This window comes from Alosa sapidissima, chromosome 15 (assembly GCF_018492685.1).
Source record: "Alosa sapidissima isolate fAloSap1 chromosome 15, fAloSap1.pri, whole genome shotgun sequence".
NCBI lineage: Eukaryota > Metazoa > Chordata > Actinopteri > Clupeiformes > Clupeidae > Alosa > Alosa sapidissima.
Window position 1 is genome coordinate 31,357,465 of NC_055971.1, and position 26,128 is coordinate 31,383,592.

General features: G+C 42.9%; 1 protein-coding gene and 3 long non-coding RNA genes across 5 annotated transcripts; 2 read left to right on the forward strand and 2 right to left on the reverse strand.

Annotated features, from left to right (window-relative positions):
- The first annotated feature begins 11,111 nt into the window (after positions 1-11,111).
- On the forward strand, positions 11,112-19,095 carry sptssb (serine palmitoyltransferase, small subunit B). Of its 2 annotated transcripts, none has more exons than XM_042064521.1 (2): positions 11,112-11,302; positions 18,466-19,095. In XM_042064521.1, the coding sequence occupies exon 2, from the start codon at positions 18,603-18,605 to the stop codon at positions 18,843-18,845; it is 243 nt and encodes an 80-aa protein (XP_041920455.1). In that variant the 5' UTR covers positions 11,112-11,302; positions 18,466-18,602; the 3' UTR covers positions 18,846-19,095. The 2 variants fall into 2 exon arrangements, with proteins under 2 accessions (XP_041920455.1, XP_041920454.1); XM_042064520.1 differs by having other exon boundaries at positions 11,247-11,302; positions 18,571-19,095.
- LOC121684462 lies at positions 13,968-14,366 on the reverse strand. Its single transcript, XR_006023138.1, has 3 exons — positions 14,325-14,366; positions 14,125-14,195; positions 13,968-13,998 (listed from the first exon to the last, which is right to left on the reverse strand). It is a non-coding gene; the product is annotated as an uncharacterized LOC121684462 (long non-coding RNA).
- LOC121684463 lies at positions 14,856-16,156 on the reverse strand. Its single transcript, XR_006023139.1, has 3 exons — positions 16,123-16,156; positions 15,004-15,130; positions 14,856-14,889 (listed from the first exon to the last, which is right to left on the reverse strand). It is a non-coding gene; the product is annotated as an uncharacterized LOC121684463 (long non-coding RNA).
- Positions 17,413-24,749, forward strand: LOC121684464. Its single transcript, XR_006023140.1, has 3 exons — positions 17,413-17,489; positions 17,894-17,898; positions 24,729-24,749. It is a non-coding gene; the product is annotated as an uncharacterized LOC121684464 (long non-coding RNA).
- Positions 24,750-26,128: the final 1,379 nt, after the last annotated feature.

The window sequence follows — 26,128 nt, forward strand, 5'->3', positions numbered from 1 at the left end:
CAGACACACACACACACACACACACACACACACACACACACACACACACACACAAACACACGTACTGACAGAAACACAAACACAGAAACACAATCACAGACAGACAGTGTGATGCATGCACACACACACACATGTACTGACAGAAACACAAACACAGAAACACAATCACAGACAGACAGTGTGATGCATGCACACACACACACACACACACACACACACACACACACACACACACACACACACACACACAGGCAGACTGAGGCATGCATAGTTTCATTTATAAGTGTAACTTAGTGTTAGGAATATATTATATGGGTAGAAGTTTACAATCTCTTAAAAAAGAGAATAATAAAACACACACAAACTTGCACATGCACAATAATAGAACACACACACGCACAATCAAAGGCAGACAGAAAGACAGACTGATGCACACACACACACAAACACAAACACGCACACACACAGACACAGACACACACAGAGAGAGAGAGAGTAGCGGAGGAAGTGTGTACTCACAGCAACGGAGGCAGCAGCAGGTGAGTGTGTTGATGCTGAGCGAGTGTGTGTGGGTCACTGCTCTGGACGCAGGAGTGGAAGTGTGTACGAGGGGTCCAGTCAGAGGAGATGCACTGATTTCCCTCACTTTCTATCAGTCTCTCTCACACACTTTCTATCAGTCTCTCTCTTTCTCCCTCACTTTCTATCAGTCTCTCTCACACACTTTCTATCAGTCTCTCTCTCTCTCTCTTTCTCCCTTTCTATCAGTCTCTCTCACACACTTTCTATCAGTCTCTCTCCCTCACTCACTTTCTATCACTATGTTCATCATACACATCCATACTTATTCACCATAACGCACACACACACACACACACTGCTTTGGAGCCCTCTCTCAGGGGTAAAGGCACTGTGGTGGTCATGGCCCAGTGCTCTAGACGAGACCTGAGCAAAGTGATGCCAGAGACACACAGTGGCCCACGTCGCCACGGAAACCTGACCCTCGTCCCTCTACGCACAACATTGTCATCAGACTACTCAGTGTCCACCTGCTGCCACCCCCCTCTCTATCACTCTCCCCCTCTCTATCACTCTCTCTATCACTCTTCCCCCTCTCTCTGTCTCTATTTCTCTCTCTCTTTAAGCCAGGGGTCTTTTAATCCTTGATCCATGTGATGGCTCAGTGCCCCCCCCCTCTCTCCCATCACACCTCTCCCCCCCTCTCTCCCATCACACCTCTCTCCCATCACACCCCCCCCCCTCTCTCCCATCACACCTCCCTCTCTCTCTCCCATCACACCTCTCTCCCCCCCCCCCCTCTCCCATCACACCTCTCTCCCTCTATCCCTCCCTCCCTCCCTCTCTCTCTCCCCTCACCCTCTTGTCTGTCCTCTCTTGTGTCCAGTAGCCTTGATCTCTCCTGTTTCATTCAAACTCAATTAGCACACAGCAAGACACTCCGTTCCTCTTACAGTAATGATGTAGGTAGATAACCAGAATTGATTCATTTTCCTTTTGTGAGTGGCATACCTGACATGCCACTAGGTGGCAGTATTATTCTTTAGTATTTAACAGGCAGGAATCTCTTCAAGAAGTTTCCCATGTCTAAATTGAAAAGACACCAGCTGATGGATGAGGCATTACAGTGATATCCTACAGAGCCTATTGCTTTATGTCTGTAAATGGACAGAGTAATATCCCTTGTGTTATGTTGCGTATTCTAGACAAACAGAGCGCATTAATAGCAAGATAACACAAAACAGACATTTTGAAAGACAGCAATAGAGATTATTGTTATCTATGATGTTCAGATGTGGTCTCTATGGTGGCCAATAAGGCATTAACAGGTACATTCTACATACAGGCTGGGCTTGAGACACAAAGGCCTTGTGTCTGGCCAGTAGGCATTCATAATGTGTGTGTGTGTGCTTGTGGTGTGTGTGTGTGTGTGTGTGCTTGTGTTGTGTGGGTGGTGTGTGTGTGTGTGTGCGTGTGTGATGTGTGTGTGTGTGATGTGTGTGTGTGTGTGTGTGTGTGATGTGTGTGTGTGCTTGTGTTGTGTGTGTGTGGTGTGTGTGTGTGATGTGTGTGTGTAGGTGTATGTATGTGTATGTGTGTGTGCTTGTGTTGTGTGGGTGGTGTGTGTGTGTGTGCGTGTGTGATGTGTGTGATGTGTGTGGTGTGTGTGTGTGTGTGTGTGTGTGTGTGTGTGTGTGATGTGTGTGTGTGTGTGTGATGTGTGTGCTAAGTCACTACTGTTTGCTCACCTGTGTGAAGGGTTATCCATCAAAGGCTCACTGCTGCCCGTGTTTACAGATAGTTGGTGTGTGTGTGTGTGTGTGTGTGCATTTGCATGGTAATTCTCTGAGGTTGACTGCTGGCTGTGGACTCTGTACACATGCCTTGAAAGTGAAAGTGGTCCCACGCTTAGACAGGCTGTGTGCACGTTTCCATCACAAAACCTTCCCACGAAAAAATAATAAAACTGCTGACCTTGCGTCTCTCCCTGCAACCCCCCAACCCCCCAACCCCACACACACACACACACACACACCAGCCCTTCATCTCGCCGAATGGTTTTGGACAGCCGAGCAGAACGGCACTGCAGTCTGGCAGCAGTCTGGAATCAATATTGATTCTCCTTAAGATAGATAGATAGATAGATAGATAGATAGATAGATAGATACTTTATTGATCCCCAAGGGGAAATTTAACATGGAGGCGGCCAGACCAGACGTGTGCATGTAGCATGTAGCGCCAGACCAGACGTGTGCGTGTAGCATGTAGCGCCGGAATCCACAGTCCCGTCCAACCCCTCTACCTCCAAGTCAAGATAGAATATCTGTTGAGGTGATATGTGTGGGGGGATCTGTTGAATATCTGTTGAGGTGATATGTGTGGGGGATCTGTTGAGGTGATATGTGTGGGGGGATCTGTTGAATATCTGTTGAGGTGATATGTGTGGGGGATCTGTTGAGGTGATATGTGTGGAGGGATCTGTTGAGGTGATATGTGTGGGGGGATCTGTTGAATATCTGTTGAGGTGATATGTGTGGAGGGATCTGTTGAATATCTGTTGAGGTGATATGTGTGGAGGGATCTGTTGAATATCTGTTGAGGTGATATGTGTGGGGGGATCTGTTGAGGTGATATGTGTGGGGGGATCTGTTGAGGTAATATGTGTGGGGGGATCTGTTGAATATCTGTTGAGGTGATATGTGTGGGGGGATCTGTTGAGGTAATATGTGTGGGCACTGTCCTGGGTTGTCCTGGGTTGTTTACTGTCTGATAAGTCACAGTGGTTGTTATGGGTGAGGGTAACTCTTGACTTTCACAACAGTAAAAATGCCACTGCTCTGTTGATAGGGGTGGCCATTACATGCTTTTTGTCTATAATATGCTGGGTGTTTGGGTGAGTGAGTAACTGGGTGTTAAAGGAAAATTCCGGTATTTAGCACTTTTAGTCCCTTTTCTGGTTTGTTTTGGATGAACTAGAGTGGTGGACACCGAAATTTTGACGATTGGTCCTGTCTCGACTTTTCTGACTCGTTTTGAATCGCCTTTGACTAATTCAGAGTGGCTGCCTACAGGCATGCTCAAACAAGTCCTAAAACAACCCTTAACGTTCGTTTTCAAAACTGTGCAACTCACCGAGTGGTTAGTGGTGTTTGTTGATGTTCCAAAACAAGTAGCGTAGCGAAATACAGTTTCTGTCGTGTTTTATTTGCCATTTTGTAAAATTCCATTGATTTCTGTTGGAAGACTCATTGCACGTCGATTTTACTGCGCCACCGTCTATGCTTCAGGCTCAAATATTGAGCTGAAGTTTATACGCGGTTGTGTGGTGTCTGAAAAAATAGTTCCACAATAGCAAATAAGACGGCAGGAAATCATACATTGCGCCGATATATTTGATATTAATAATCAACGAACACCACTAACCACTCAGTAAGTTGCACAGTTTTGAAAATTAACGTTAAGGGTTGTTTTAAGGACATGTTTGAGCATGCCTGTTAGGCAGCCACTCTGAAGCAGTAAAGGCGATTCAAAACGAGTCAGAAAAGTCGAGACAGGACCAATCATCAAAATTTCGGTGTCCACCACTTTAGTTCATCCAAAACAAACCGGAAAAGGGACTCAAAGTGCTAAATATCCTTTAATAATAAAATGCCCTATGAGAACAACACTAAGTTTACATTTATTAATTTAGCTGATGTTTGACATTATCTGTGCAACAACAATTATGCACATTTAATGACAGTCTGTTCTGTGGAACAAAACAACAACTACTACTACTACTACAACAAAAACAACAACAACAGTAACAACAACAGCAATAACAACAACACACTTGTTGAACCATGGCATTGTTTCTGTGATCCTATGTTTTGCATTTACATTTTACATCTGATAATAGACCATGAACATTGAACATTGAATATAAATGAACATTGCATGACACTGCTCTGCGATCCAAGACAGGTTCCCTTCGAGTTGTTTGGTTTTTCCATATTTATTTTAACTAATCAAATAGCAAACATAACATCCTGACTTATATCCTCATATCCTTATGCACATCTCATTTCCAAAAAATAGTCTACAGACAAGGACACAAGTTACTCTCCTTAAAGCAACACCAAAGAACTTTCCCTCTGACGCACGCATGCTATTTGTTTATCCAGCACCTGCTTTGCAAATAACAATGTCCACAGATAAGGTAGAATATGTTGCATGATTTATGAAAGTACGAAGTATTGCGACATCAGATGGAAGTCAAATCTGTAGTTTCTTATGTCTCATTCCATCGAACTACAGATCCACTACCCGATCTACCTGATCTAACTTACATAGTGTGGTTATAGCCGATAGAGGGCCGCGAAGCGAATGCAGAAGTGCCGTTCACCCTGTTACAAGTTGATGAACCACTGAAACGATTTTGGAAACATTATTTTAATTTACAAAAAACTCTTTGGTGTTGTTTTAATGCACAACGTTTCGACCAATGTAAAACGCTATGCATTAAATCACTTTGGGAACAAATCACAACGTTTCGACCAATGGTGACCAATGTAAAACCTTGTGCATTAAATCACTTTGGGAACAAATCACAACGTTTCGACCAATGTTGACCAATGTAAAACTTTGTGCATTAAATCACTTTGGGAACAGCAGCAACAGTGTGCGGGTATCTTTCTTTTCTTTATTTCACGGATCTACTTTACTTTTCTTTATTTCACGGATCTACTTTACCCTGCACATGTCTGGCAAACTTACATAGTGTGGTTATAGCCGATAGAGGGCCGCGAAGCGAATGCAGAAGTGCCGTTCACCCTGTTACAAGTTGATGAACCACTGAAACGATTTTGGAAACATTATTTTAAGGTACAAAAAACTCTTTGGTGTTGTTTTAATGCACAACGTTTCGACCAATGTTGACCAATGTAAAACGCTATGCATTAAATCACTTTGGGAACAAATCACAACGTTTCGACCAATGTTGACCAATGTAAAACCTTGTGCATTAAATCACTTTGGGAACAAATCACAACGTTTCGACCAATGTTGACCAATGTAAAACTTTGTGCGTTAAATCACTTTGGGAACAGCAGCAACAGTGTGCGAGTATCTTTCTTTTCTTTATTTCACGGATCTACTTTACCCTGCACATGTACTAAGTTGGATGTGCGTGCACCTTCTGCTACACCTAATTAGACTTAAACACCACTAATATGTAATTACATCACATTAAAGGTAGGTATTAAAAAGGTGAAAAAAAAATCAATATGAAATATTTAAATGACTAAATATTTTAGGCTACTTGTAATTATGAACTCATATATGAATTCCAATGAATATGAATAAAATATTAGTAGTAGTAGTAATAATAATAATAATAGCTTAAATTTATATAGCGCCTATCAAGATACCCACGGTCGCTTGACAAACAAAGGGATGGGTATGGAATGGGATGGGTAGGGAATGGGGGATCAGAGGCCAAAGGCTACTATATACTGTATAATCGCCAGTGATGTGAATGATTAATAAGCATTGACAATATTCAATATTACTGGTGGCGATAAGGGGGCCCCCAAATCAAATTCTGCTTAGGGTCCATCAAGGTTTGGGCCGGCTCTGAGTAGGGTAGGGTATCGATTTTTTTGTTGTTTGTGTTTTGTGTTTATGTCCATTTTGATCCAATGTGACCGCATTGCTATGTTGCCCACCCTACATTTCTACAAGCCCACCCAAATGAAGTAGACTAGAACTGGCCCTGGTAGCCTATGTATTGTAATGTCGGTGCCTTCCGGACTGAGTGCTATCCTCCCAGAATGCAATGTGTGTGAATGCTGGATTGTGTAATGTCGGTTTTAGTGAGTGTAATTGCGTTTATTTTGTCATGTATGTGTTATGTTGTGTAGTTTAGGTTGTACATCATGTGTTTACCTCGTGTATTGTATGTGACTACCCTGTTCGTGTATCGTGCTTGTTGTGCCGCATCAATCGTTACAGAAGCGACTTTCAAACATGGCCTCCACCCAGCGAGAGAAGCTGGAAGCAGGAGACCTCACCACTGGGTGGAGGCCCACGCAAGAGGATCCGGAGAGAGCCCTTTTAAGGGCTACTAAAAAGCTTTTTGAGGCCTTCTGTCGTTACTGTCGCCGGAGGAGAGCAGCTGTTGTCCAGGCCTGCCTGCGGCTATGGGAGCATGCATGCTGACTCCGCCGCGAGAAGACCTGGAGCCCCTGCACCCACTCATGATGGTTGGGCAGCTTCGGTGGAAGGGCCCTCTGAAAAGCTGAACTTTAAAACATTTGGGTGCGTGTGAGAGGCACCGTGCTGTGTGGGCGCCTCTTCTAGTTGGCCTGTTGGCTGGTGCCAGAGCAAGAAAAAGAAAAAAAAAAGGTTTGCTGTGTTAGGTTGATAGCATGAGTCAGAAGAGGGGGGTCAAGCCTTCGTCGCGACCATGACGGAGTGGAGCGGAGGGTCGGCAGCGGAGGACAGCTCTACGAGGAGGCAGCGCGAGGAGGGACGGCGAAGCCGGCAGCTGACGGCCTGGGAGCTCAGCGTGTCCGGCTGCAGCGGAGCTGGTGCCTGCCTGTTCTGGTTGGCGCGACTGTGGAGTGGAGCGACAGAGGTGCAGCGACAGTTGACCCGTGAGTTCTGGTGCTTGGTGCCACAGTCTACGGTAGTGTAGGCCACCTAGGGCCCTGTCTGGAGCTGGAGGAGTGCTGTGGTGGCACACGTGCGACCTGAGGGCGACCTCCGGAAACACGTGCGACCTGAGTGCGACCTCCGGAAAGTGCGACCTGAGGGCGGTCACTGAAAGGGAGCTGGGGACGAGCGGCGACCTGACAAACACGGGACGTCCCCCGGACCTTATGCCGACATTCACAACGTCCCCGATTGGTCCCGAACGTCATGTTCTCTAGCGGACGTTCTGGTGACCTTATTGACGTCCGGAGCAAGTTATCGTTTGGTTATTGCGTGACGTCCGGTGCAGGACTTTCTGGGGACGTCACCGTCAGGTCCCTCGGATGACATTTGCATTTGGTCATTTCAAATACCTTCTAAGGACCCGACAATAACGTTATACCGGGGACATGGGGGGGGGGGCGTTTGTTTATTCACACATGGCAGCGGAGTTGAGAGCGCTCTGGCTACCGCCTGCAGGACGGAGACATTACATCCATGCACGACGTCACGTTACACGTCTGGGGATGACTAAAGTATCTATCTATCTAGTCTGTTAGTCTCTCTAGCAGTAGCTGCATTAGCCTACCGTAGTCTAAGGCAACATATCATACAGTTTATGAAGTTGTGCGTCTATGAGCGCTCATAGACGCACAACTTCATAAACTGGGAAAAGGGTTGTTAAAGGATAATTCCGGTGTGATTTTGACCTAAAGTGTGTTGAAACATGATACCGAGTGTGAATGTATGTCTCATAGCTCACCTTGGCTTGTCCCCTGCACTCAGAAATCTGGCGCTAGTTAGCCAATGCTACCAACACAGTGTTTCGTTGTGGTGCCTTGGGCATCGGCCTAGCCATGCAAATAAATCACTGTTTTACACCATTTACGAGGCTCAAAGTAGCTCCATACTTCATTGGTAGACTTCCGAGGGCCTTGACATTTAAAACGAGACATAGAGAACTTAGAGAATAGTGAAAAAGCACTGGTAGTTTATTTACAATACGATTTATACAGACAGTACCTTAAGGAATTTTACCGTTCGACGCCATCTTGAATTTAGTCACAATAAGTCGAGCGACGAGTACGAACGAACAAGTATGATAAGGGATCAGATTCCAAAAATAATTCCGTGAAAATGCATGGATTCCAGTTGCTGCTACTGGAAGCAACTGAATCCATGCATTTCCACTGAATTATTTTTGGAATAAAACACACACACGGCCGAATTGGGACTGAACCGACTTTTGGAGCTGAATACGATGCAATAAAACTAGAGAAATGTTAAAAACAGACCACGTAGCATTTGTTTAGGGTTGTCTAGCAACAGAAGTGACTACTTAATTTGTAAAGCAAAACGATCTAGCTCTACATTGCAGAAGAATTAAGGATACTGCTACGATTACTGTCATTGTAATTTATTTGACGCATGCTCACGTTTAAAAGTGTCACGCATAGCTGTCCCCGATGTTACAGCAGCTCCTTGTGGAAACAGCAAAGAGTGCACATATCCGATGAGATTTCTGACGAGGAGCAAGCTCTCTGCCTCACCAGAGCCTTACTGTTTATTAATAAAACAATGATATAGAATAGAAACATCTGGAATCTATTTATTTCATCTTAAAGTTGGCTACAAAGAGCATTCAGAGAAAACGATAGGCCTACATTTTTCTTTATCTGCAATGTTCCGGGAAAATAGGCTTACATTTACAGGCTGTCCCTGTTTGATCACAGGTCCAAGAAAACGAGTGGATATAACGTCAATGCATTCTAGTTATGTTTCATGTAGCCTACTTTATTTCATGTTGAGTTTTGCTTCCCAGCATGCATTGCGATTCATTTAGTATTTTTGGTTATTATTAGTTTTTAATATTTTGAAACAATATGGTTTGAACAATTTATCTTAGGCTAGCCTAGGCCTACTCTGATGATGTTTTGAACAATATGCTACGGGATATGCCCATTAAAACATCGTATTAGTTTATTAAGAAAATGACACCGTAGATGTGAAAGCAGCACATCCTAGCCCGGTATAAATGTCCATGTCTACTCATCATTAGTGTAATGCATTCGGCGGACGTGATTTCATACATGCGTGAAAATATGAGGTGAGTGAAGTTGATTGTGTAGTTGTAGAACAAGTCGTTAATGAGTGTACATGTTCCGTCTCTCCTAGCAACGCTGAGACTTACAGTAAGTAATAGCCTATCATACTAAATCGCGCTTCATGTTTTTTTTTTTTTACCATCGCGGAAATATAAACATCGCGGTGACCATTACAGGACGTCCTCTCAAAGTCTCGTGGACGTCTTTTAGACCTCCCGAACAGAGGTCCGCGGGACGTAAAGGGAACCCTACACAATGTCGAGGAGGTAACGCCTCCCTGAGGGGAGTGGGGTGAACAGTCTGTGGTTGGGGTGAGAACAGTCTTTGATGATGCTGCGCGCCTTACGCAAGCATCGCTTCGCCCTGGATGGCCTCGATGGAGGGGAGTGAGGAACCGGTGATGCGTTGGGCAGTTTTTACACCCTCTGCGGTGCTTTCCGGTCATGGGCAGAGCAGTTGCCATACCAAAAAGGTGATGAAGGTGGAGCTCATAAATCAAATATTCAGTCACAGTCTAGCAGATGCCCTGCAGTAATGCAATGTAGAGCTACACCTTCCTCAGTTCCAGGGGTGTGAGGAGACCGTTCAGCTCATTCGTGGTAGTCCTTGAGCAAGGCAGTTGTTCTGGGGAGATATAAAATAAATAAATGAATAAAAAGGGATTTGAGATGCATCTTATTTTTGTTAAAGTGAATTACATGTGAATAATACAGTGTTGGGCAAGCTACTTGGGAATTGTAGTGAGCAAAACTATCAGTTACTCTGCCATGAATAAAACTTCACTACACAAAACTACCACCCCAGTCAAATGTAGCAAGCTTAGTAACACAAACACAGCAGTAGGCTAGTTCACTACATAGGAAGCTACTTTAAATTGTGCTAATTTCACATGACAAAAGTGTAGCTTGTTTGGCCAAGCTACTTCATATAAATAAGTTAAGCTATTGAAAAGTTACTTTATTCAGGAAATAGTGAAGCTACCACCAACACACTTATTACTAGCTAAGCTACAAGTAGCAACTGCCCGATAATAGACTACAGTCTGTGCCACTTGTGTAAAATTCGCCGGCCAATGTTCTATTAGTAATATTTGATTCATTTCTACAATAGCATTCTTGTGTCAGTTGTAATGTAAGTCAGTGTTATGGAATATGACTCATCAAGTCTCAGTTCATAGCCGGGTGAACACCTGAACACCTAGCAAGTAGCCTAGCTAGCTGGCTACGATTTACATACAATAACAAAGATCCTTGCTCCTTTTCAACTCTCTGGTAATATTGCATTCACAAAATACAACCAATAGTACGATAATGTTAAATCTTACTTGTGAAAAGTAATCCCTGGCATTGCAGCAAATCACCCAGATGTCATTTTTTTTACTTCTGACGTCAGACGCAAAGTTTTTGCGTGTGGCACACGTAAAAATTTGACGTCTGACGCTCAGACGTCTATTTTTTACTCCTGAAGAAGTAAAAAATCTACAAGTGGAGGCGTTATTTTGACAGACGTTTTGTCTTGAACGGCTTGCCATACGGGACAGGAGGAGTTGACGTCACGCGCTGTACTGCGGCTCTGCACTGGGTTAAAGACGCGACACGAGAAAAGTTGTTTGATGAATGGACCATCCTGGGTTGCAGGCGAACGAAGGAAGCGAATGGAAGCTAATCATTTATTTTTCGATGCAAATGAATGCTAGCCTAGTTATCTTGGCTCGGGGTAATAGCGGTGAGCCTGAATGTAGCTCCTCAACACCACTGCTATTGCACCTGCATGAGCCATCATCCGACACACATGCAGGTGCGTGTAAACACGAGTAGTGGGTGTGGTGTATCGCGCGGGAGGAGAAACGCTGTACGAGCTGACAAGTGAGGAACTGGTCGGACAGATTTTCGTTTACTCAAAACAACGGAACAGTGGGTCGCAGACCATTGTCTCGGACGCCCTCACAAACTTCATCCACTGTCTCCGAAAGCGCTCAGCGGCTCGAGCAGCCGAAGACCATCTAGGTGAGTCTACATGGTGTCATTACGCGGAAAGCGTATGTCGTGAAATGTCCAACTTTTTATTTATTTATTTTTTAACTTTTTTTGATTAACCACAATCAAGATGCAGCTCATCCGGACACAACATTTGTTGGTTTTTGAAAACGGACACTTTTTTCTCCATGTGATAAAGAGATCATAAACCCATCTAAATTGGCTATCATATGTACATAGCCTAACATTTTATATTTGTAAGAAGAAGCGCAAATAAAAAAAAGTGTTCAATACAGGATATTTAGGCCACTGTTTGTGAAACGCTATCTTTCTCGTAATCCCCAACCGTTACACATATTTGTTTTGCGTGCCAAAGAGGATTCACATTTGCCTCCTCTGGTGTAAGCTAGCCACCACATATAGCCTAAAGGCATATCCAATCCATGTAATAGACCACACATATAAAGTAAATATACAGTATGTAAACACATTCAGATTCGAAAATGAATATGGATAAGTGCCAAATCTGAAAATTAATATGGAAAATTAAGTGCCAAATCTGCAGAGTGAGTGAAGCATTCTTCAGCACATTAAGATCAAGGAGAAGTTTTTTTTTCTGAAGTTTTAGCTGCCACTTTTATTTGAGTGTGGCAGATGCTAAAAGGATGACTAAAATACAAGCTGGAAAAATATGATCTGTTTATGTTTTGGACCCATAAAGTCATTGCACTCTAAGATAGTTTACTGTATACACATACATTTGCTATGGTACAGTTAGGTTTTCTTGCAAAGAAAATAAACTGAAAATATGATGTTATGTTTTGGTGGACCTGTTATGTTTTGGTGGTGAACCAAAAAGGGTTTGTTTGATACACAATTATTAGATTGTCCCCTGTAGCTTTCTTCGAATGTTTAAAATGATTGTTAAATGATGCTGAGATTTGCTCAGCTGTGCACTGTGTTTGTGTGTGTGTGTGTGTGTGTGTGAAAGACAGAGAAATGAAAGAAAGAGAGAGTGTTAGCATGTGTTGTGTGTGTGTGTGTGAATATGTGTGTGAGAGAGACTAGGGCTGTAACGATACACCAACCTCACGATTCGGTTTGTATCACGATTTTTGACCCACGGTTCGATACGAATCTCGATTTTTCTTTTTTGGGGGGGGGGTGGGGGGGGGCTAGGCATTTTATTAAATAACATTTTAATAGCCTCCCTTAGAACACCAGAGGATTACGATATAATATATCTATTATTTTAGGCCTATATCCTATAAAAAATATTTTCTGAAAGACTGATATTTCTGATATTTATGACGGCACACTTTATGCAGATTAGCCTATAGCCTAGGCCTACTATTTTTTATTACAACTCTTTAATTCAGCTGTCTGGTTGAAGCCTGGAAATATTGTAAACAAAGTAGCATAGTTGGCTAGCTTAGCCTATCATAGTGTTTCAAGGAAGCCTAATACTTGTTCTGCTTGGGACAGGCCCTTTTGGGAAATGTTGGTATTGAGATGATCAGTCAACTTCAATGCAAGAGTTTTAAACAAATATGTGCAGCATGCTAATGATGCTAAACGGATTTAATAGTAATTTAGCTAGTCGTCTTCTATGCGTCCTTGCTTTCACCATTGTGAATGTTTTATTTAAGTCGTGCGTGTTCGTTGAGCAGGAGAGGGAGGAGCGCGAGAGAGAGCGGGGCAAGGAGAGGGGGTTTACTTCTATACTGTTTGGTAAAGTTGCACACATAGTCTACAATGAAAGCAAGGAGAGGTTTGAAATTATTTATTTATTTGTTTTTAGACAACGTAGGCTACCGATAAGTAAAGCGGGAGATGTGGGTTGCTTTTGTGGCTGCGTAAGCTGCAACCCACACAGCAAAAGGACCGCCGCGGAAGTATGACGGCTTCCGGAACGGACCCGCGAAACGGACCCGTATCGGAGTCCAGATGCTCTCAGGAACGGATCCGCTACGAAGGCGGATCGCGGACCCGCCGTGGCTCCGCACTGCATCCACTCCGCATCCGCGATTAAAACCTTACCTCCGCAACGGACTCAAAGGCTCATCTGGCCCGGGTCCGTTTTGGACCCGTTTATCTCATTTTCAAAATTCCTTCTGTTCTTGCTGTAGGATAAAACTAGGCAACTATAGGATAAAAGTAAAACTATCACTAGGCCTAGCCTAGGCTACTACAGCAATATAGGCCTACGATTAATCTGCATTGCCTCATATTTTTAACTTAACAATACTGTCAATAGACCTAACAGAAAAGGTTTAAGTCAAGACATCAATTTACTGTACAAACGTGATCACTACTCAATGGAAATATAAAATGGACATTTATGGAAAGTTACAGGTTATAAGCTATTCTGTTTTTGTTAAGTAGCCTACATTGCCTAGGCTACTTTACATTCATTTTGTGGTCAAAACCTAATTTAGTGCTTTATAGGCCTAGGTCAGTGCAGACATGAAATATTTTATCTAATAGGCTACAACTTCAATGAAATACTGCGCTATGCACAGCTAAAATATCAGAAAATGAATAACTGGTGAATGACAAGAAGTTCAATAAAAAGATTATTTCTCCTATTACTCCATTTGTGTGGATGGAGGCGGAACACATCTCCTCGTTGCCCGATCCACCGCCGATTGAAACACCTGATTGCGTGTTTTTGGTGACCTCAGTGTCCGTGGCAGACCGTGTCACCATGTTTTTCCTCACAGCACCTGTAATCAAACAGACACATATGTTTATGTTTATGGTATGTAGCATCCAAAGCCAAGTATGCTTACACAATACAATATATGAGATAGGTATTAAGGAGATTAAATTTAAAAAGAAACATGACTTACAAAGCTCCTCTGTTCGCTGCACGTTGAGGGCTGGTGTGGGGGTGGAGGGAGTTGAGGAGGGACTGCCGTTCCTGGCCCATAGTGAGGTGGGCGGTGTGCGAGAGGGGGAAATTGTATTAAATGGTAGTTATCTGTTAACCATGACTGATAATACACATGGGGCCTTTCTATTCACTAATATTTCAGAGATCAGTCCCTACCTTGAGTAACTCTCCGTATGTTAAATGCAGGTGCAGGTGCAGGGAGTTGAGGTGGTGAAGAGTGTTGCGGTCCTGCCCCATGGTGAGGTGCTAAGGGAGATAAATGGTTGTGATCTGTTAACCATGGTAGGCTGAGAGCTACAGGGCCAACACTGGCAAACAAAAACAAATCTCTGGTCATGCTGGACATTAATTTGTATGTTTCAATATTTTGGTATGCACTATCTATATCAACTCCATGAATTGATTGACATTGAAATCAATGTGTTTCAATACAATCTGATAATAAGGAATGAACTTTTCAGGCAATATTGCATGAATGCAGATGTTTTAACTGACAAAATATTTGGCTGAGATTTTGAAAGTAATGGATAAAGTATGCAGAAAATCTGAGATGGTAATGCAGATGCAATCTGTTGATCTGAAATGGAGTGACTACTGCTGTGTTAATATAGATGGGGCCACTGTATTCAATATTATTTCAGAGATCAGTCTTTACCTTAACAGTTTTCTCCAGGTTGAGGGGTAGTGACTCGGCTGCCTGGCACTCGGCGAGATGGTGGAGCTGGAGGAATAGATACAAAGAGAGGGGAATGTCTTTAGCACTAAGAATGTTAACCATATCTCTAATATTAATATTATGATTTAGTTATTTCAATGTTAAGAGATTATTACTTACTTTGCCAGTGCAATTGGCTTGGGCTTGAGGCTTCAACTGATATACCAGGCGAGTTGGAAGGTACCTCAGAGATGCAAAGTCACCATTTTCTGGCTCTTCACCGTCATCAGAGTCCCCGAAACGATGGCTGTTACATAACGATATCATTATGGTTATTGCAATCCCAAAATTTCCAAATATGCATATAGTACAAGCAGACCCGGCGGCAGACACAAATTCACAGACGGGCATTACACCTTTCCAGGGGGGGCACTGGAACTTAAATTGATCACGGTAGTTTAAGCTTACACTTGACAAAACATTCCAATATGAAAATGTAGATCCAATTGTTGTAAAATGGTGCAGCTCCTTTAAGAGAGCCCTGTGCGCAGGGATGGAGAGAGAGAAAGCGAGAGGGGATATGTGTGTTAGAACTGAGATGCGTGTGGAAAAAGTAGACGTGCTGTTGAGACTGGAGCTAGTCATATTAAAAAAAAAATGCAAAAATAAATCCGCAGATAAGACCAAAATCCTTGTTCATTTGCTAACCACTTTCAGATAGAGTGTTAGGGAGTTAGCCCCGAAGTTACGGATAACTTCAGCCCTGGAGTGGTAAGCTCCCTGTTCTCCGACTAGGTCAGAAGAAAAAAACTGTAAAGGTTAACGCTATCAAACAAACCCAGAAACTACTAGGCATACTTCTACTAACTACGATATGAGATATAGCCTACCTGCGAGCCGATAAGCTATATTTGTCATCGGATGACAGGGGTTAGTGCAGAGGTGAAGTAGACTGCGCCACGTAACCTCCTCTCCATTTAGGTGATGGGCTTACCTAATGTTCCTGATTGATTAGCTACGGAATAATACAGATTTTACAAGTTTTATTTGCTACTTGCTAGACTGACAAACGTATAGGCTAGGCCTACATTTAATAAGTGTTCAAAATCAATCTATGGGATTGGGGTTGGTTTGAGCAGCCAAGCTCGTCCAGGGCGGGCACAGATGACTTCCAGGACGGGCCTGGCCCCCCAAAGCCCCCCCATGCCGCCGGGACTGAGTACAAGCATCTCTGGTCTATTTTGGAATGCTACAGGAATGTGTTCACATTACATTTTAACAACCCAGAAAGTATCTTACTTGATCAAGCAAACCCAACAGAGGCAATCATAACGTTAGATGCTAGAATCCAGCCGATAAAAGTTGACGCTGCAGAACAAACAAAATAGAAGATGGGGACCAAGTTCCATACAGTTAAGTTATGTTAGCATAATAAATCACAAACAGATGCCAATAGTTGTCTGAACCGACTTAAACAGTGATTAAAATGCCGAGGCTTTCATTACAAAGATGGCAGATAGACACTAAAGTTACGTATGAGACCAAACTTGGCAAAATGCAAACGTTAATGCACAGCTAGCTAGAGGCTAGGGCTAAACCATTATCAGTGAGTCAACATGCTAAAGTTGTAGGTAGCTATCATAGCAGACGAGTGCTTCACTGACTTCATTGACGGAAATACCAGTGCCAGTATCACCTTTAATCAAGGTTTGCATCGCAAACGTGATTTCAATATATGTATAGCACTAATAGACATTAGCAATAACTTATGCAATTGCGCCTAGCAGCATGCTAGCTAGCAGCTATATGCCGCTAGCATAGTAGCACTATATGGACAACAGCGACACATTAAAACAGACAAGACCAGACTAATGTTAAATAACAATGTGTGTTTTTTAAATCACACTACCATAACATATTCTGCCGAAATTGCTATCCCATTTTAAATCAGATAGGCTACAGACTCATATGAGCATCACAGCTAACAATAACGTTAACTTAGCCTGTTGCACAAAATGACAAATGTCTCTGGTTGCACTAACGTTAACGTTAGTCCTAATATCAAACAACGTCATTACAATCAATAAACATGATGATTATAAAACCACAAAGGCCAATGTTTAGCTATTGTGAATGTCGCAATATATTAATAAATATCACTTACTCAAGAGGGTTCAGCGCAACCGTGTCCCAGCAAAGAAAATATCCACTAGTATGACTCTTCTTGGCTCTTGGTGTACAGTCATGTTCAACCGTTACAGTAAAGGCGCGTCCGCGCCCGCGGATCCGACATGGGTCCACTCAGGATCCGCTGTTTGACAGTAGAATTTACGGGGCCGCCTGGAGGCGGAGCTGATCCTCTGTGCGGCACCAAAACGAATGCGACAGTCACGCGGGTTTGGCGACTTGAAGGCGGATCCGCCTAGGAGTCTACTGCTGTGTGGGAAAGCACTGCGTGAAACACTAGAAAGGGTGTGTCGTGATTCTGCCTTTTCACACCGCGACACAGTATCGTGGATATGAATGTCGCGATTTCGGTTTCGAATCGTATATCGTTACAGCCCTAGAGAGAACTAAAGAGAAACAGAGAAGGTGTGTGTTATTGTATGTATGTTCAGTGCTATGGTTTGCACTTTTCGCCCTCTGTGGTCTCTTGGGAAGCACATGTGTGTGTGTGTCCATGTAAGATGTTTGATTGCTCCCGTTGGGCCCGGGCTGCTTGATTACAGCAAAAATCATTATCATGATTATTTTGTTCAATATTGAGATCACGATTATTAAACACAATTATTTAGTGATTTTGGAACTTTTTACATTTTTAAATTGAATTTTAAATATAACTCAACAGAAAAACATACATGCAAAAAGATGCACACCACAACTCGAGAACAAGAGAACATTGTTTAAACTGAATGTAGCAAAATAATCATTATATTTCGATTATGTTGTTTTCATAATCGTTGGAAGTCATAATCACGATTAATCAATTAATTCAATTAATTGCACAGCACTATTTTGGGCATTACCTAGTAATCAGATCAGCTGTGCTACAAGTTTGATTTCCCTTGAGATCCAGTCCTTTATAAACACAATTCCAACTCTGTGTGTATGTAGGGGGCTAATATCACCGAACTGAGAGACTAAAAAGCTTCACTTTTTAACTCAACTTACAAAACATTGTAACAGTACATTGGTAACATTGCTGTGATTTATTGGTGTGTTATGAGAAAATACGTTTTCAGATATTGTTGCGCTCTCAACTGCAATGTGTGTTTTTCTTTCCATAAAGAAAGGATCACCATCACAATCACGTCATTGTTTATGGTAAAACAAATATGCTCTTGAGAGTTTCCTCTCAATCAGCTGTGGCCGATGAGAGCAGAGAATATTTAGACTGATTAGTGATGACATGGTTAAACATCAGAAACAGCTGCTACTGAACTTCTTTTCTTTTTATATCAAACAACCAATAAGTTATTTTTTACAATAAGTTATGTGTTGTTTGTCTTTTGTGTTGTTGTTATTTGTGTTCTGTCTCTCGTTCACTATGTCTGCTTGTTTGTTTGTTTGTTTGTTTTGTCCACTGTGTTTCCATGTGTGTGTGTTTGTTGCCTTTGCCCATAACACCTCCATTACTCCCAGAGCAACCTCTCCACCATCACCGCCACAACCACCACCACCTCCTCCTAAATCCCTCTCCCCTGCCCTTGTCTGACCCCCCACCCGACCCCACCCCATTCCGTCCAGCGTGTGACTGCCCCCTGTGGCTCAGGAGTGGGATGGATGTGAAGAACATGCGGGAGTACCTGGGCTGGCTTTACTACCAGTACCTACTGGTCACGGGCATCTACGTGCTGGAGCCGTGGGAGAAGTCCATCTTCAACGTGGTGCTCGTCACCATGGTTGCCATGGTGATCTACACCTCCTACGTGTTCGTGCCCATCCACGTGCGCCTGGCACTGCAGTTCTTCTCAGGCCTTTGTGGAGGGCAACATGAAAGCACTATGACCCTAATGAACTGAGGGGGGGGGGGGGGTCCCATAATCTCATCACACCACCCTGCAACCAATTAATAACCACTTGGAACCTTGATCACCACAGCAACCATTCAGTCAGTGTTTAAACTCAGGAACATTCTGGAAGCATCTCTAATGGAATGGCAGAGATGGGTAAATAGGGCCTATCCTCTATCTCTGTGACTATCTCACCACACCACCAATTTTGTACCTGTTCCCTGTATTGAAAACAAGCATGAAAACATGTTTGTTCTTTCAAAAATAGTTTTTAATATGTCCTGCTCCCTTAAAACAGCTGTATTTGTCTCCTGTCACAGTGTCCTGACACAGTGTGTGTGTTATTGGCATCTCGTGTGTAGGGAACGACGAGCCCCTGGGTGACTGCATATTGTTCTTTGCATGAAAGGGTCTCTCTCCCACAGGTCCTTTGCATACGAGCACACACGCACACACACACACACACACACACACTCTGCCGATATTGCGTACGAGCACACACACTCTGCCGATATTGCATACGAGCACACACACACTCTGCTGATATTTTCCACATGAACTTTCCTCTTCCTGGTCAGTGGCAACACATGGCCACGGCATGTTCACACAATTAACTTATCTGGCAGTTTCATAGCCATGACTAAGTGGCACTTAAGAAGGACGCAAATGACCAGAACTTTATCCTCGCACTAATGGTCGTCTGTTTTATCTTTGACACCAATGTCTACCCCCTGAGCTGTTATAATAGGTTATAACAAGTTGTAATATAACACTTAAATATATCATAATACATATGATAAAAAATGTTCATGCCATATTGTATATGATAGCTGTACTTCGGTCTACAGTGAGAATAGCTTTAGAATTTCTCATTGGACTCATTGTCTGGCTGTGCAGTGCAAATATTGAACCAGTTCCAGCAAGAGGCTTGGCTTGCTTCTCTAGCACAATATTCAGTCATTCTGATATGCTATGTCATGTAGGGTCAGCATGAGCTGAATGTGAAGTTCAATGCAACATGGCTAGAGTGAAAAGACATTGTCTTTGACTGGCTGTAATCTCTTCTGTTGACCATTGATAAAACAAAAAATGAGATATGTGTCTCAATGGAATACAACATATGTATTACTAAAAGACTGAATTATGTATGGCTAATTGCTAATGGCTAAAAGGGCTGTTGGTTCAAATTTGTATTTGTGTCCATATGCAGTTATTTACTTATTTACTTTGTATTTATTTGCAATACAGTGGTAAGCTTTGGCTGGTTACAATGTCCCTTACCAAACCTGTTTGCATTTTACAGTATGTATTCTCTTTATGGTATATATGTATTGTGGAAATTTGTTTTTAAAACATATTTTAGTCTCCTTTTTAGAGGCACGGGCATTTAATGTGTATAACCCTCTTTGAGCCAAATTCTAACTCATAAACTCTAATGACTGAGTCCATTGTATCCAGTCTTTTTTTTTGCTTGTTTGTTTTTTGTATCAATTGATTGATTAATTGTTTACCAGTTGGTTGTTTTCCATAAAAGACTATATCTAAAAACTGGTTCTCATGAGAAATGTGTTATTTGGTGTGAAATTGTAGTAGTCTGAACATCCTTGCATACTTAGATGCTGATGTGAAATGTAGTAGGCCTGCGTTGTTTGCCCTGAGATTTTGCGCTCCAGTAAAAAAGCGGAGTGACCAGACCTGTTTGTCAGGTAAGCGGAAGGGTTTTAAGTGCCTGCAGGGCACAGAGAGCAAACTGCTAGAAGCCGTCTTCTTTACCGCTGTGTTATTCAACTTTGATCCTTTACTCAGGTGCAATGCGATGCCCCATTCAGAGATTTGTCTGCCAAGTGACATTATGCAGACATAAAGATCTTGCTCACACACACACACACACACACACACATCAATCAGACAGACACATGACTGCTTAGGATAACAAAGACTGCATATGTTGAATAGGTTTCCATGACAATGAAAGCATTCCAGGTGATCTGAGGAGAGCCATTGTTTGGCTACAAAGATCCATCATAATATGCATGCAAAGAACACAAGTGGGCACTAGGTGTCCTGACAGGACTATTCCTCCTTAGTGTGGAAACCAGGGCTTGAAAACGAAATAATTTTTCAAACGTTCCGTTCCGAACGGTTCAGGTAGGTCTATGTTTAACGTTTTCGTTCTTGCATGCGTTCCGCCACCAACATATCGGTCCTGAACCGGTTCGGAACGCAAAATATCGTTCGTTCTTAAAGTTCCGGCAGTGTTTGGCGGGCCTATCAAGTCTATTTTTGTGGACTTTACCTTAGAATAGACGTACTCATTATTTCCCCTTGATTTAGCCTATACCGTAGCTATGCCCAAAAATAATAAATCACAGGCGGCATCCACAAACATTCAGATGGGCTATCCATCCCATAGCCTACATACTTACTGTAGGCCTAACCTATGCCTATAAATAATTTCTTATCAAAAATATTTCTGGATACGTGCTAAACTCCTTACCTGGTTGTAGCCTAAGTTTTATCCATATGGAGATCTTAAAAGGCTTGCGCTATAATTCCAACCCTGTTTATAAACGAACCTGTCTGTTGCTGACAAGGCCTATCTCAAATTTCCCGTTTAACTCTTCTACATAGAATAGGCTATAATTGCGCAAACATTTCAAATGAAATGACTTTAAAACGACAAGGCGTAGACAGGCAAAATAGGCTATTACGCATAGGCTACAAGCAATTTCCATATCAGTTTCAGTAGCCTATGCAACGAGCTGGCCTAAGATCCGAAGTGGCAGACGGATAGGTTACATTACAACAGCAAGACAAAATATACACATTTGGACCAAAGGTCCATTTATTCGTTTTTTTTTTTTTTCAAACTGCAGAAATCAAATTATTAGGCTGTTCGCCTACATAGCGGCTTGTTAGCTCACAATAACAGTGTAGATGCGGGCTTGTTTTTCGCACAACCGGAAATAGTCTCCCTGACATAGGATATGCTTTTGTGAAATTTTATAAAATATATAGAGAACGAAAAAAAAACCGTTATTAACCGGTTTTGTGGATTTCAGAATAACGTTTCTGTTCCGGAACAGTTGAAGACCATTTTGTTTTCGTTTCCGTTTCCGCTCCTCGTAAAATTCTGTAAAATTCCGTTCGTTTTCGGTTTTCGTTTTCGTTCCTTAAACCGGTTCGGAGCCCTGGTGGAAACGATTCAGATCAGTCCCTTAATGTGACTGATATTCTGGCAGAAAGGTCTGAAGAGCAAACTTCCGCCATGTAATATCTTGAATGATTTGGCACTTGCACACTTGTGCTCCTACTGGTCAAGTATTGGACCAAAATGCCAACATCAAAGTTTTGATTCTGTCAGACTTACAACAGACCCATCCCTTAACTGTGCTGTGAGCGCTTGCTGGGGTAAATGAATGCTAAATGTAGAACATTCGTCAGTGAAGTGAAGTTGCAATCATGCAGTGTTTCCCCTGGTGATTTTCCGTACGGCTGTGTTCCCATTTTGGCTGGAGAGTAGAGGGTCTGATTAAGGCTCATAGTAGCAGAAGGTGCGCGCACATCCAACTTACAGGTGCGGGGTAAAGTAGATCCGTGAGATAAAGAAAAAAGTAACCGCACACTGTTGCTGCTGCTCACAAAGTGATTTTGTTCCACAACGTTTTGACCAATGTTGGTCTTTGAAGACCACAGTGTGCGGGTACTTTTTTCTGATTAAGGGCTAACCATCTAAAAAGACGGCTCTTGCGTTTACCTGGAGGTGTGTGTGCAGCATGGCCCATCTCTGTGGTCAGCCATCTCCACCGTCTTTCTTCCAGGTGCTGCAACACAATACACTCAAGTCGCTCTTTCACGGGGGACATGGGGGTGGATGCTGGGCGATCACATACAGTATCACCCACCAGTCCACTGCCAGGTCACCTCAACATACACAGATGGCTTTACACTGGGAGAGCTGTAATCAAGGGTCCAGCAGCTATGGGAGCAGGTCGGCCCGTGTCCAGGGTCAGTTTGTGTCGATGGCAGTATGGTTATGGTTATGGTTGTGGTTATGGGATTTGGCCGACGCTTTTGTCCAAAGCGACATACAAGTACAAAACAATATAATACTTACATTTAACAGGGAACAATTCAAAAATGTCAATTCAATCAATAGCCTAATGAATAAACAATAAACAATGAAAATAGCAAAAATGTCCATTCAATCAAATATAATAACAATAGCATGGTAAGACTACATACAAGGAGAATATCAATAATAAACAACAATGTCAAATTATAGTAATCAACAGCCTAATGAAAATAAACAATACTATACAAACTATAACGCATAAGAAGCGCTTAATATGAAGTGCTTAATAAACTGTATGTTAAAGTGTATGTTGAACAGATATGCCTTTAGACCCAAACCTATCACAGGAACAGAGAGCACTGGGCAACATGGAACCACTGGGGGAAAGAGTCTTGAACTTGTGCAGTAGCAGCACTCACTGGTAGGCTACATACTTTATTGGACTTTCCTATGACAAAATAACTTCCGTTAAAACACATTGATGAGCAACGTAATCTTTAATAAATAAAGTTACTCCCTAAGGTGCCAGGGGTCATAGTACTGATGCATGAGACATTAGTCTCTCTCTTGTTTCCTTCAGGTGGCTTCAGCTTGAGAAAAACATGATCAAATAATTGTGTGGGCAAGGTGGGAGTGTGGCCTCCCACACAGCACTGCACTGCACAGGCTCACAAACGAGTGGTTTGGGGTGTGTCTCAGCTGATTAGCAACGCTGATATTAATAGGAGCTCTATGGGCTCCTGACACGGGTATTATTTTCTCTACTATGGCATTAGGCATTGTGTCTGATGAGGATTGTTCACTCTTAAAACGAATGTGTTGAAAACAACACAGCATGCGTTGTTTTCAACACATCTCTATGTCCAGATAGGGACAACACAGTTTGTGTTGTTTCCTTTTTTATTTGTTACACAGTAATGTGTTGAAAATAACACAACTTGCGTCGAAAACAACACAACTTGTGTTTTTTTTTTTAACACATCGCTGTGTCCAGATAGGGACAACACATTTGTTTTTAGAGTGTTGTTTTGCTCCCTTTGTTTCTGACACGGGGTGCAGTGAGCAAAGTTGATTCCAAACCACTGTTTATCGCCATAAACAAAAGACAATGGGCCAACAAAAGCACCCACGCCCCTAAAGCACTCAGGCGCTGCAGCCAAGGCAAACATGGAGGTCCTCACAGTAACTTGGAGACCACACATTAGACGCCCTGCAATAAATTCCACAACTCCTTAGTCAATATCCCCTATTCTATAACCTCCCATAAGTAAACCAGGTAATGCACCTGACACAAAAGACTGAGAAGCAATAGTTGAATTGTAATGACAGTTTGTGATTCATTCCAGCACATGTTTGATTATGCACTACTGATCAACAAGAATGTCAATAAAAAACTATTCAACGCATAGTGGAGAAAAGAAGTCATACGTTAACTACAGCCTAATAAGTCATGACTAGTTTGCTTAGACCTTCAAGCTACACTGAACAAAAGAAAGGAATTTCATACAAGTGATGTTCTAGAATGTTCATTTGATTTTGTGCTCCCTGTGGCCAGATATCTCAAGATTGAAGATCATTTTAATGTTAATTTATTGTTCTATTTGTATAAGGGTTTCTGCTCCTCAACATCACAACAATAATACAAACAATAATAAATAGCATGCTGAGTCCCAAAGTGAGTCAGCAAAAGACTAGGGAGAGAGTGCATGTGTGTGTGTGAGAGAGAGAGAGAGAGAAAGAGAGAGAGAAACAAAAATAGTGTTGTGTGTTTGTGAATGGTGTGTGAGTGTGTGTGAGTCAGAACGAAAGAGAAACAGAGTGTGTGTGTGTGTGTGCGTATGTATGTTTGCAGTCATAGACAGACAGGCAACAGGCCCTCATTGTCCATTGAAACTCACAACCATCAGATTCTGAGACTCATACATTTGACGAAAGTGATGTCCTGGACTGGTCAGAAGTGATTTCCTGTACTAGTCAGAAGTGATTTCCTGGTGTGGTCATCCATCTGGTGCTTTGCTAAGGCCAAATGAAATATCTCATGCAACCTTTTCAGCGGTTCAGTGTAATTAGTGATGAGAATGTAAACAGTGGTAATTGTGGAGGAGAGAGTAATTAGTGTTTGGCATGAGGGACTCTGCGGCACCTTGGGGCTTAGTAGGTCAAAGTGTTTCTGCCTCCCAATCCTACTCCTCCCCTTCACTCAGTTAACTACAGCAATGAGATGGAAAAGAGACCTACGGAAGTGAAGGTAGAGAGAGAGGGAGGGAGAGAGAGAGGGATGTAGAGTGTGAGACAGAACGAGAGAGGAGTGAAAGAGTGTTAGGGAGGGGAGGGAGGGGTTAAGGAACAAATGCATAGGACCCCCCCCCCCACACACACACACACACATACACAAAAGGCCTCTGCTTTGTATCCCCCTGTTTATAAAGGGACCCACTGGTCACTTTCCCAAGTGGATCTGGTTTCCGCTGCCTGAGGCAGATCAGATTCCCAAAAACCTGATCCAACCCTCCTTTCCGCCACGCTGGAAACGCTCAGATCCTGAATCAACACTGCCGACTGCCACCCGGATCTGGCCTGTATGTGGCGCTCATCCACACAAGCCCTGGGCCATGCAGGTAGCCACATCTGAGTGACCGAGAGCACACAAGCCCAGGGCCAGGTAGCCACGTCTGAGTGACCGAGAGCACACAAGCCCTGGGCCAGGTAGCCACGTCTGAGTGACTGAGAGCACACAAGTCCTGGGCCATGCAGGTAGCCACGTCTGAGTGACCGAGAGTGAGCAGTTTCTTGGCAAAGACGAGCCACCACCACACACTTTCCTGCCTTGTCCTTGTTCACCCTTTTAAAACTCCCTCGACGTACCTGTGAGACCTCCCCACACCTCAGAGTTAAGATGGAGGACACTCCGACCATGGACGGATTATGAACTTTCGGGCCCCTGGGCCCAGTTGTATCAAGGGCCCCCCACTAATTGCCACATATGTGGTAAGGGGGGTTTGGGGGTCCTCCCCTATTGTTTACAGTCTATGGTCCTCCCCCAGAAATGTTTTAATTTGTATGATGTGATTTCCTGTATTCTGGTGCATTTTGGGGATGGCCAATACTAATTTCAGTCAGATTCATAGCCTACATTCTGATTTGTTGATATTGAGGCAATGATTCCGTGCAAAGGCTTGGGCTTCAGGGCCCCTGAGCCTGGGCCCGGTAGGCCCTG

Bases quoted from the DNA above. Each gene is read 5' to 3' on its own strand.
- sptssb (XM_042064521.1), top strand. From the start codon at position 18,603: ATGGATGTGAAGAACATGCGGGAGTACCTGGGCTGGCTTTACTACCAG.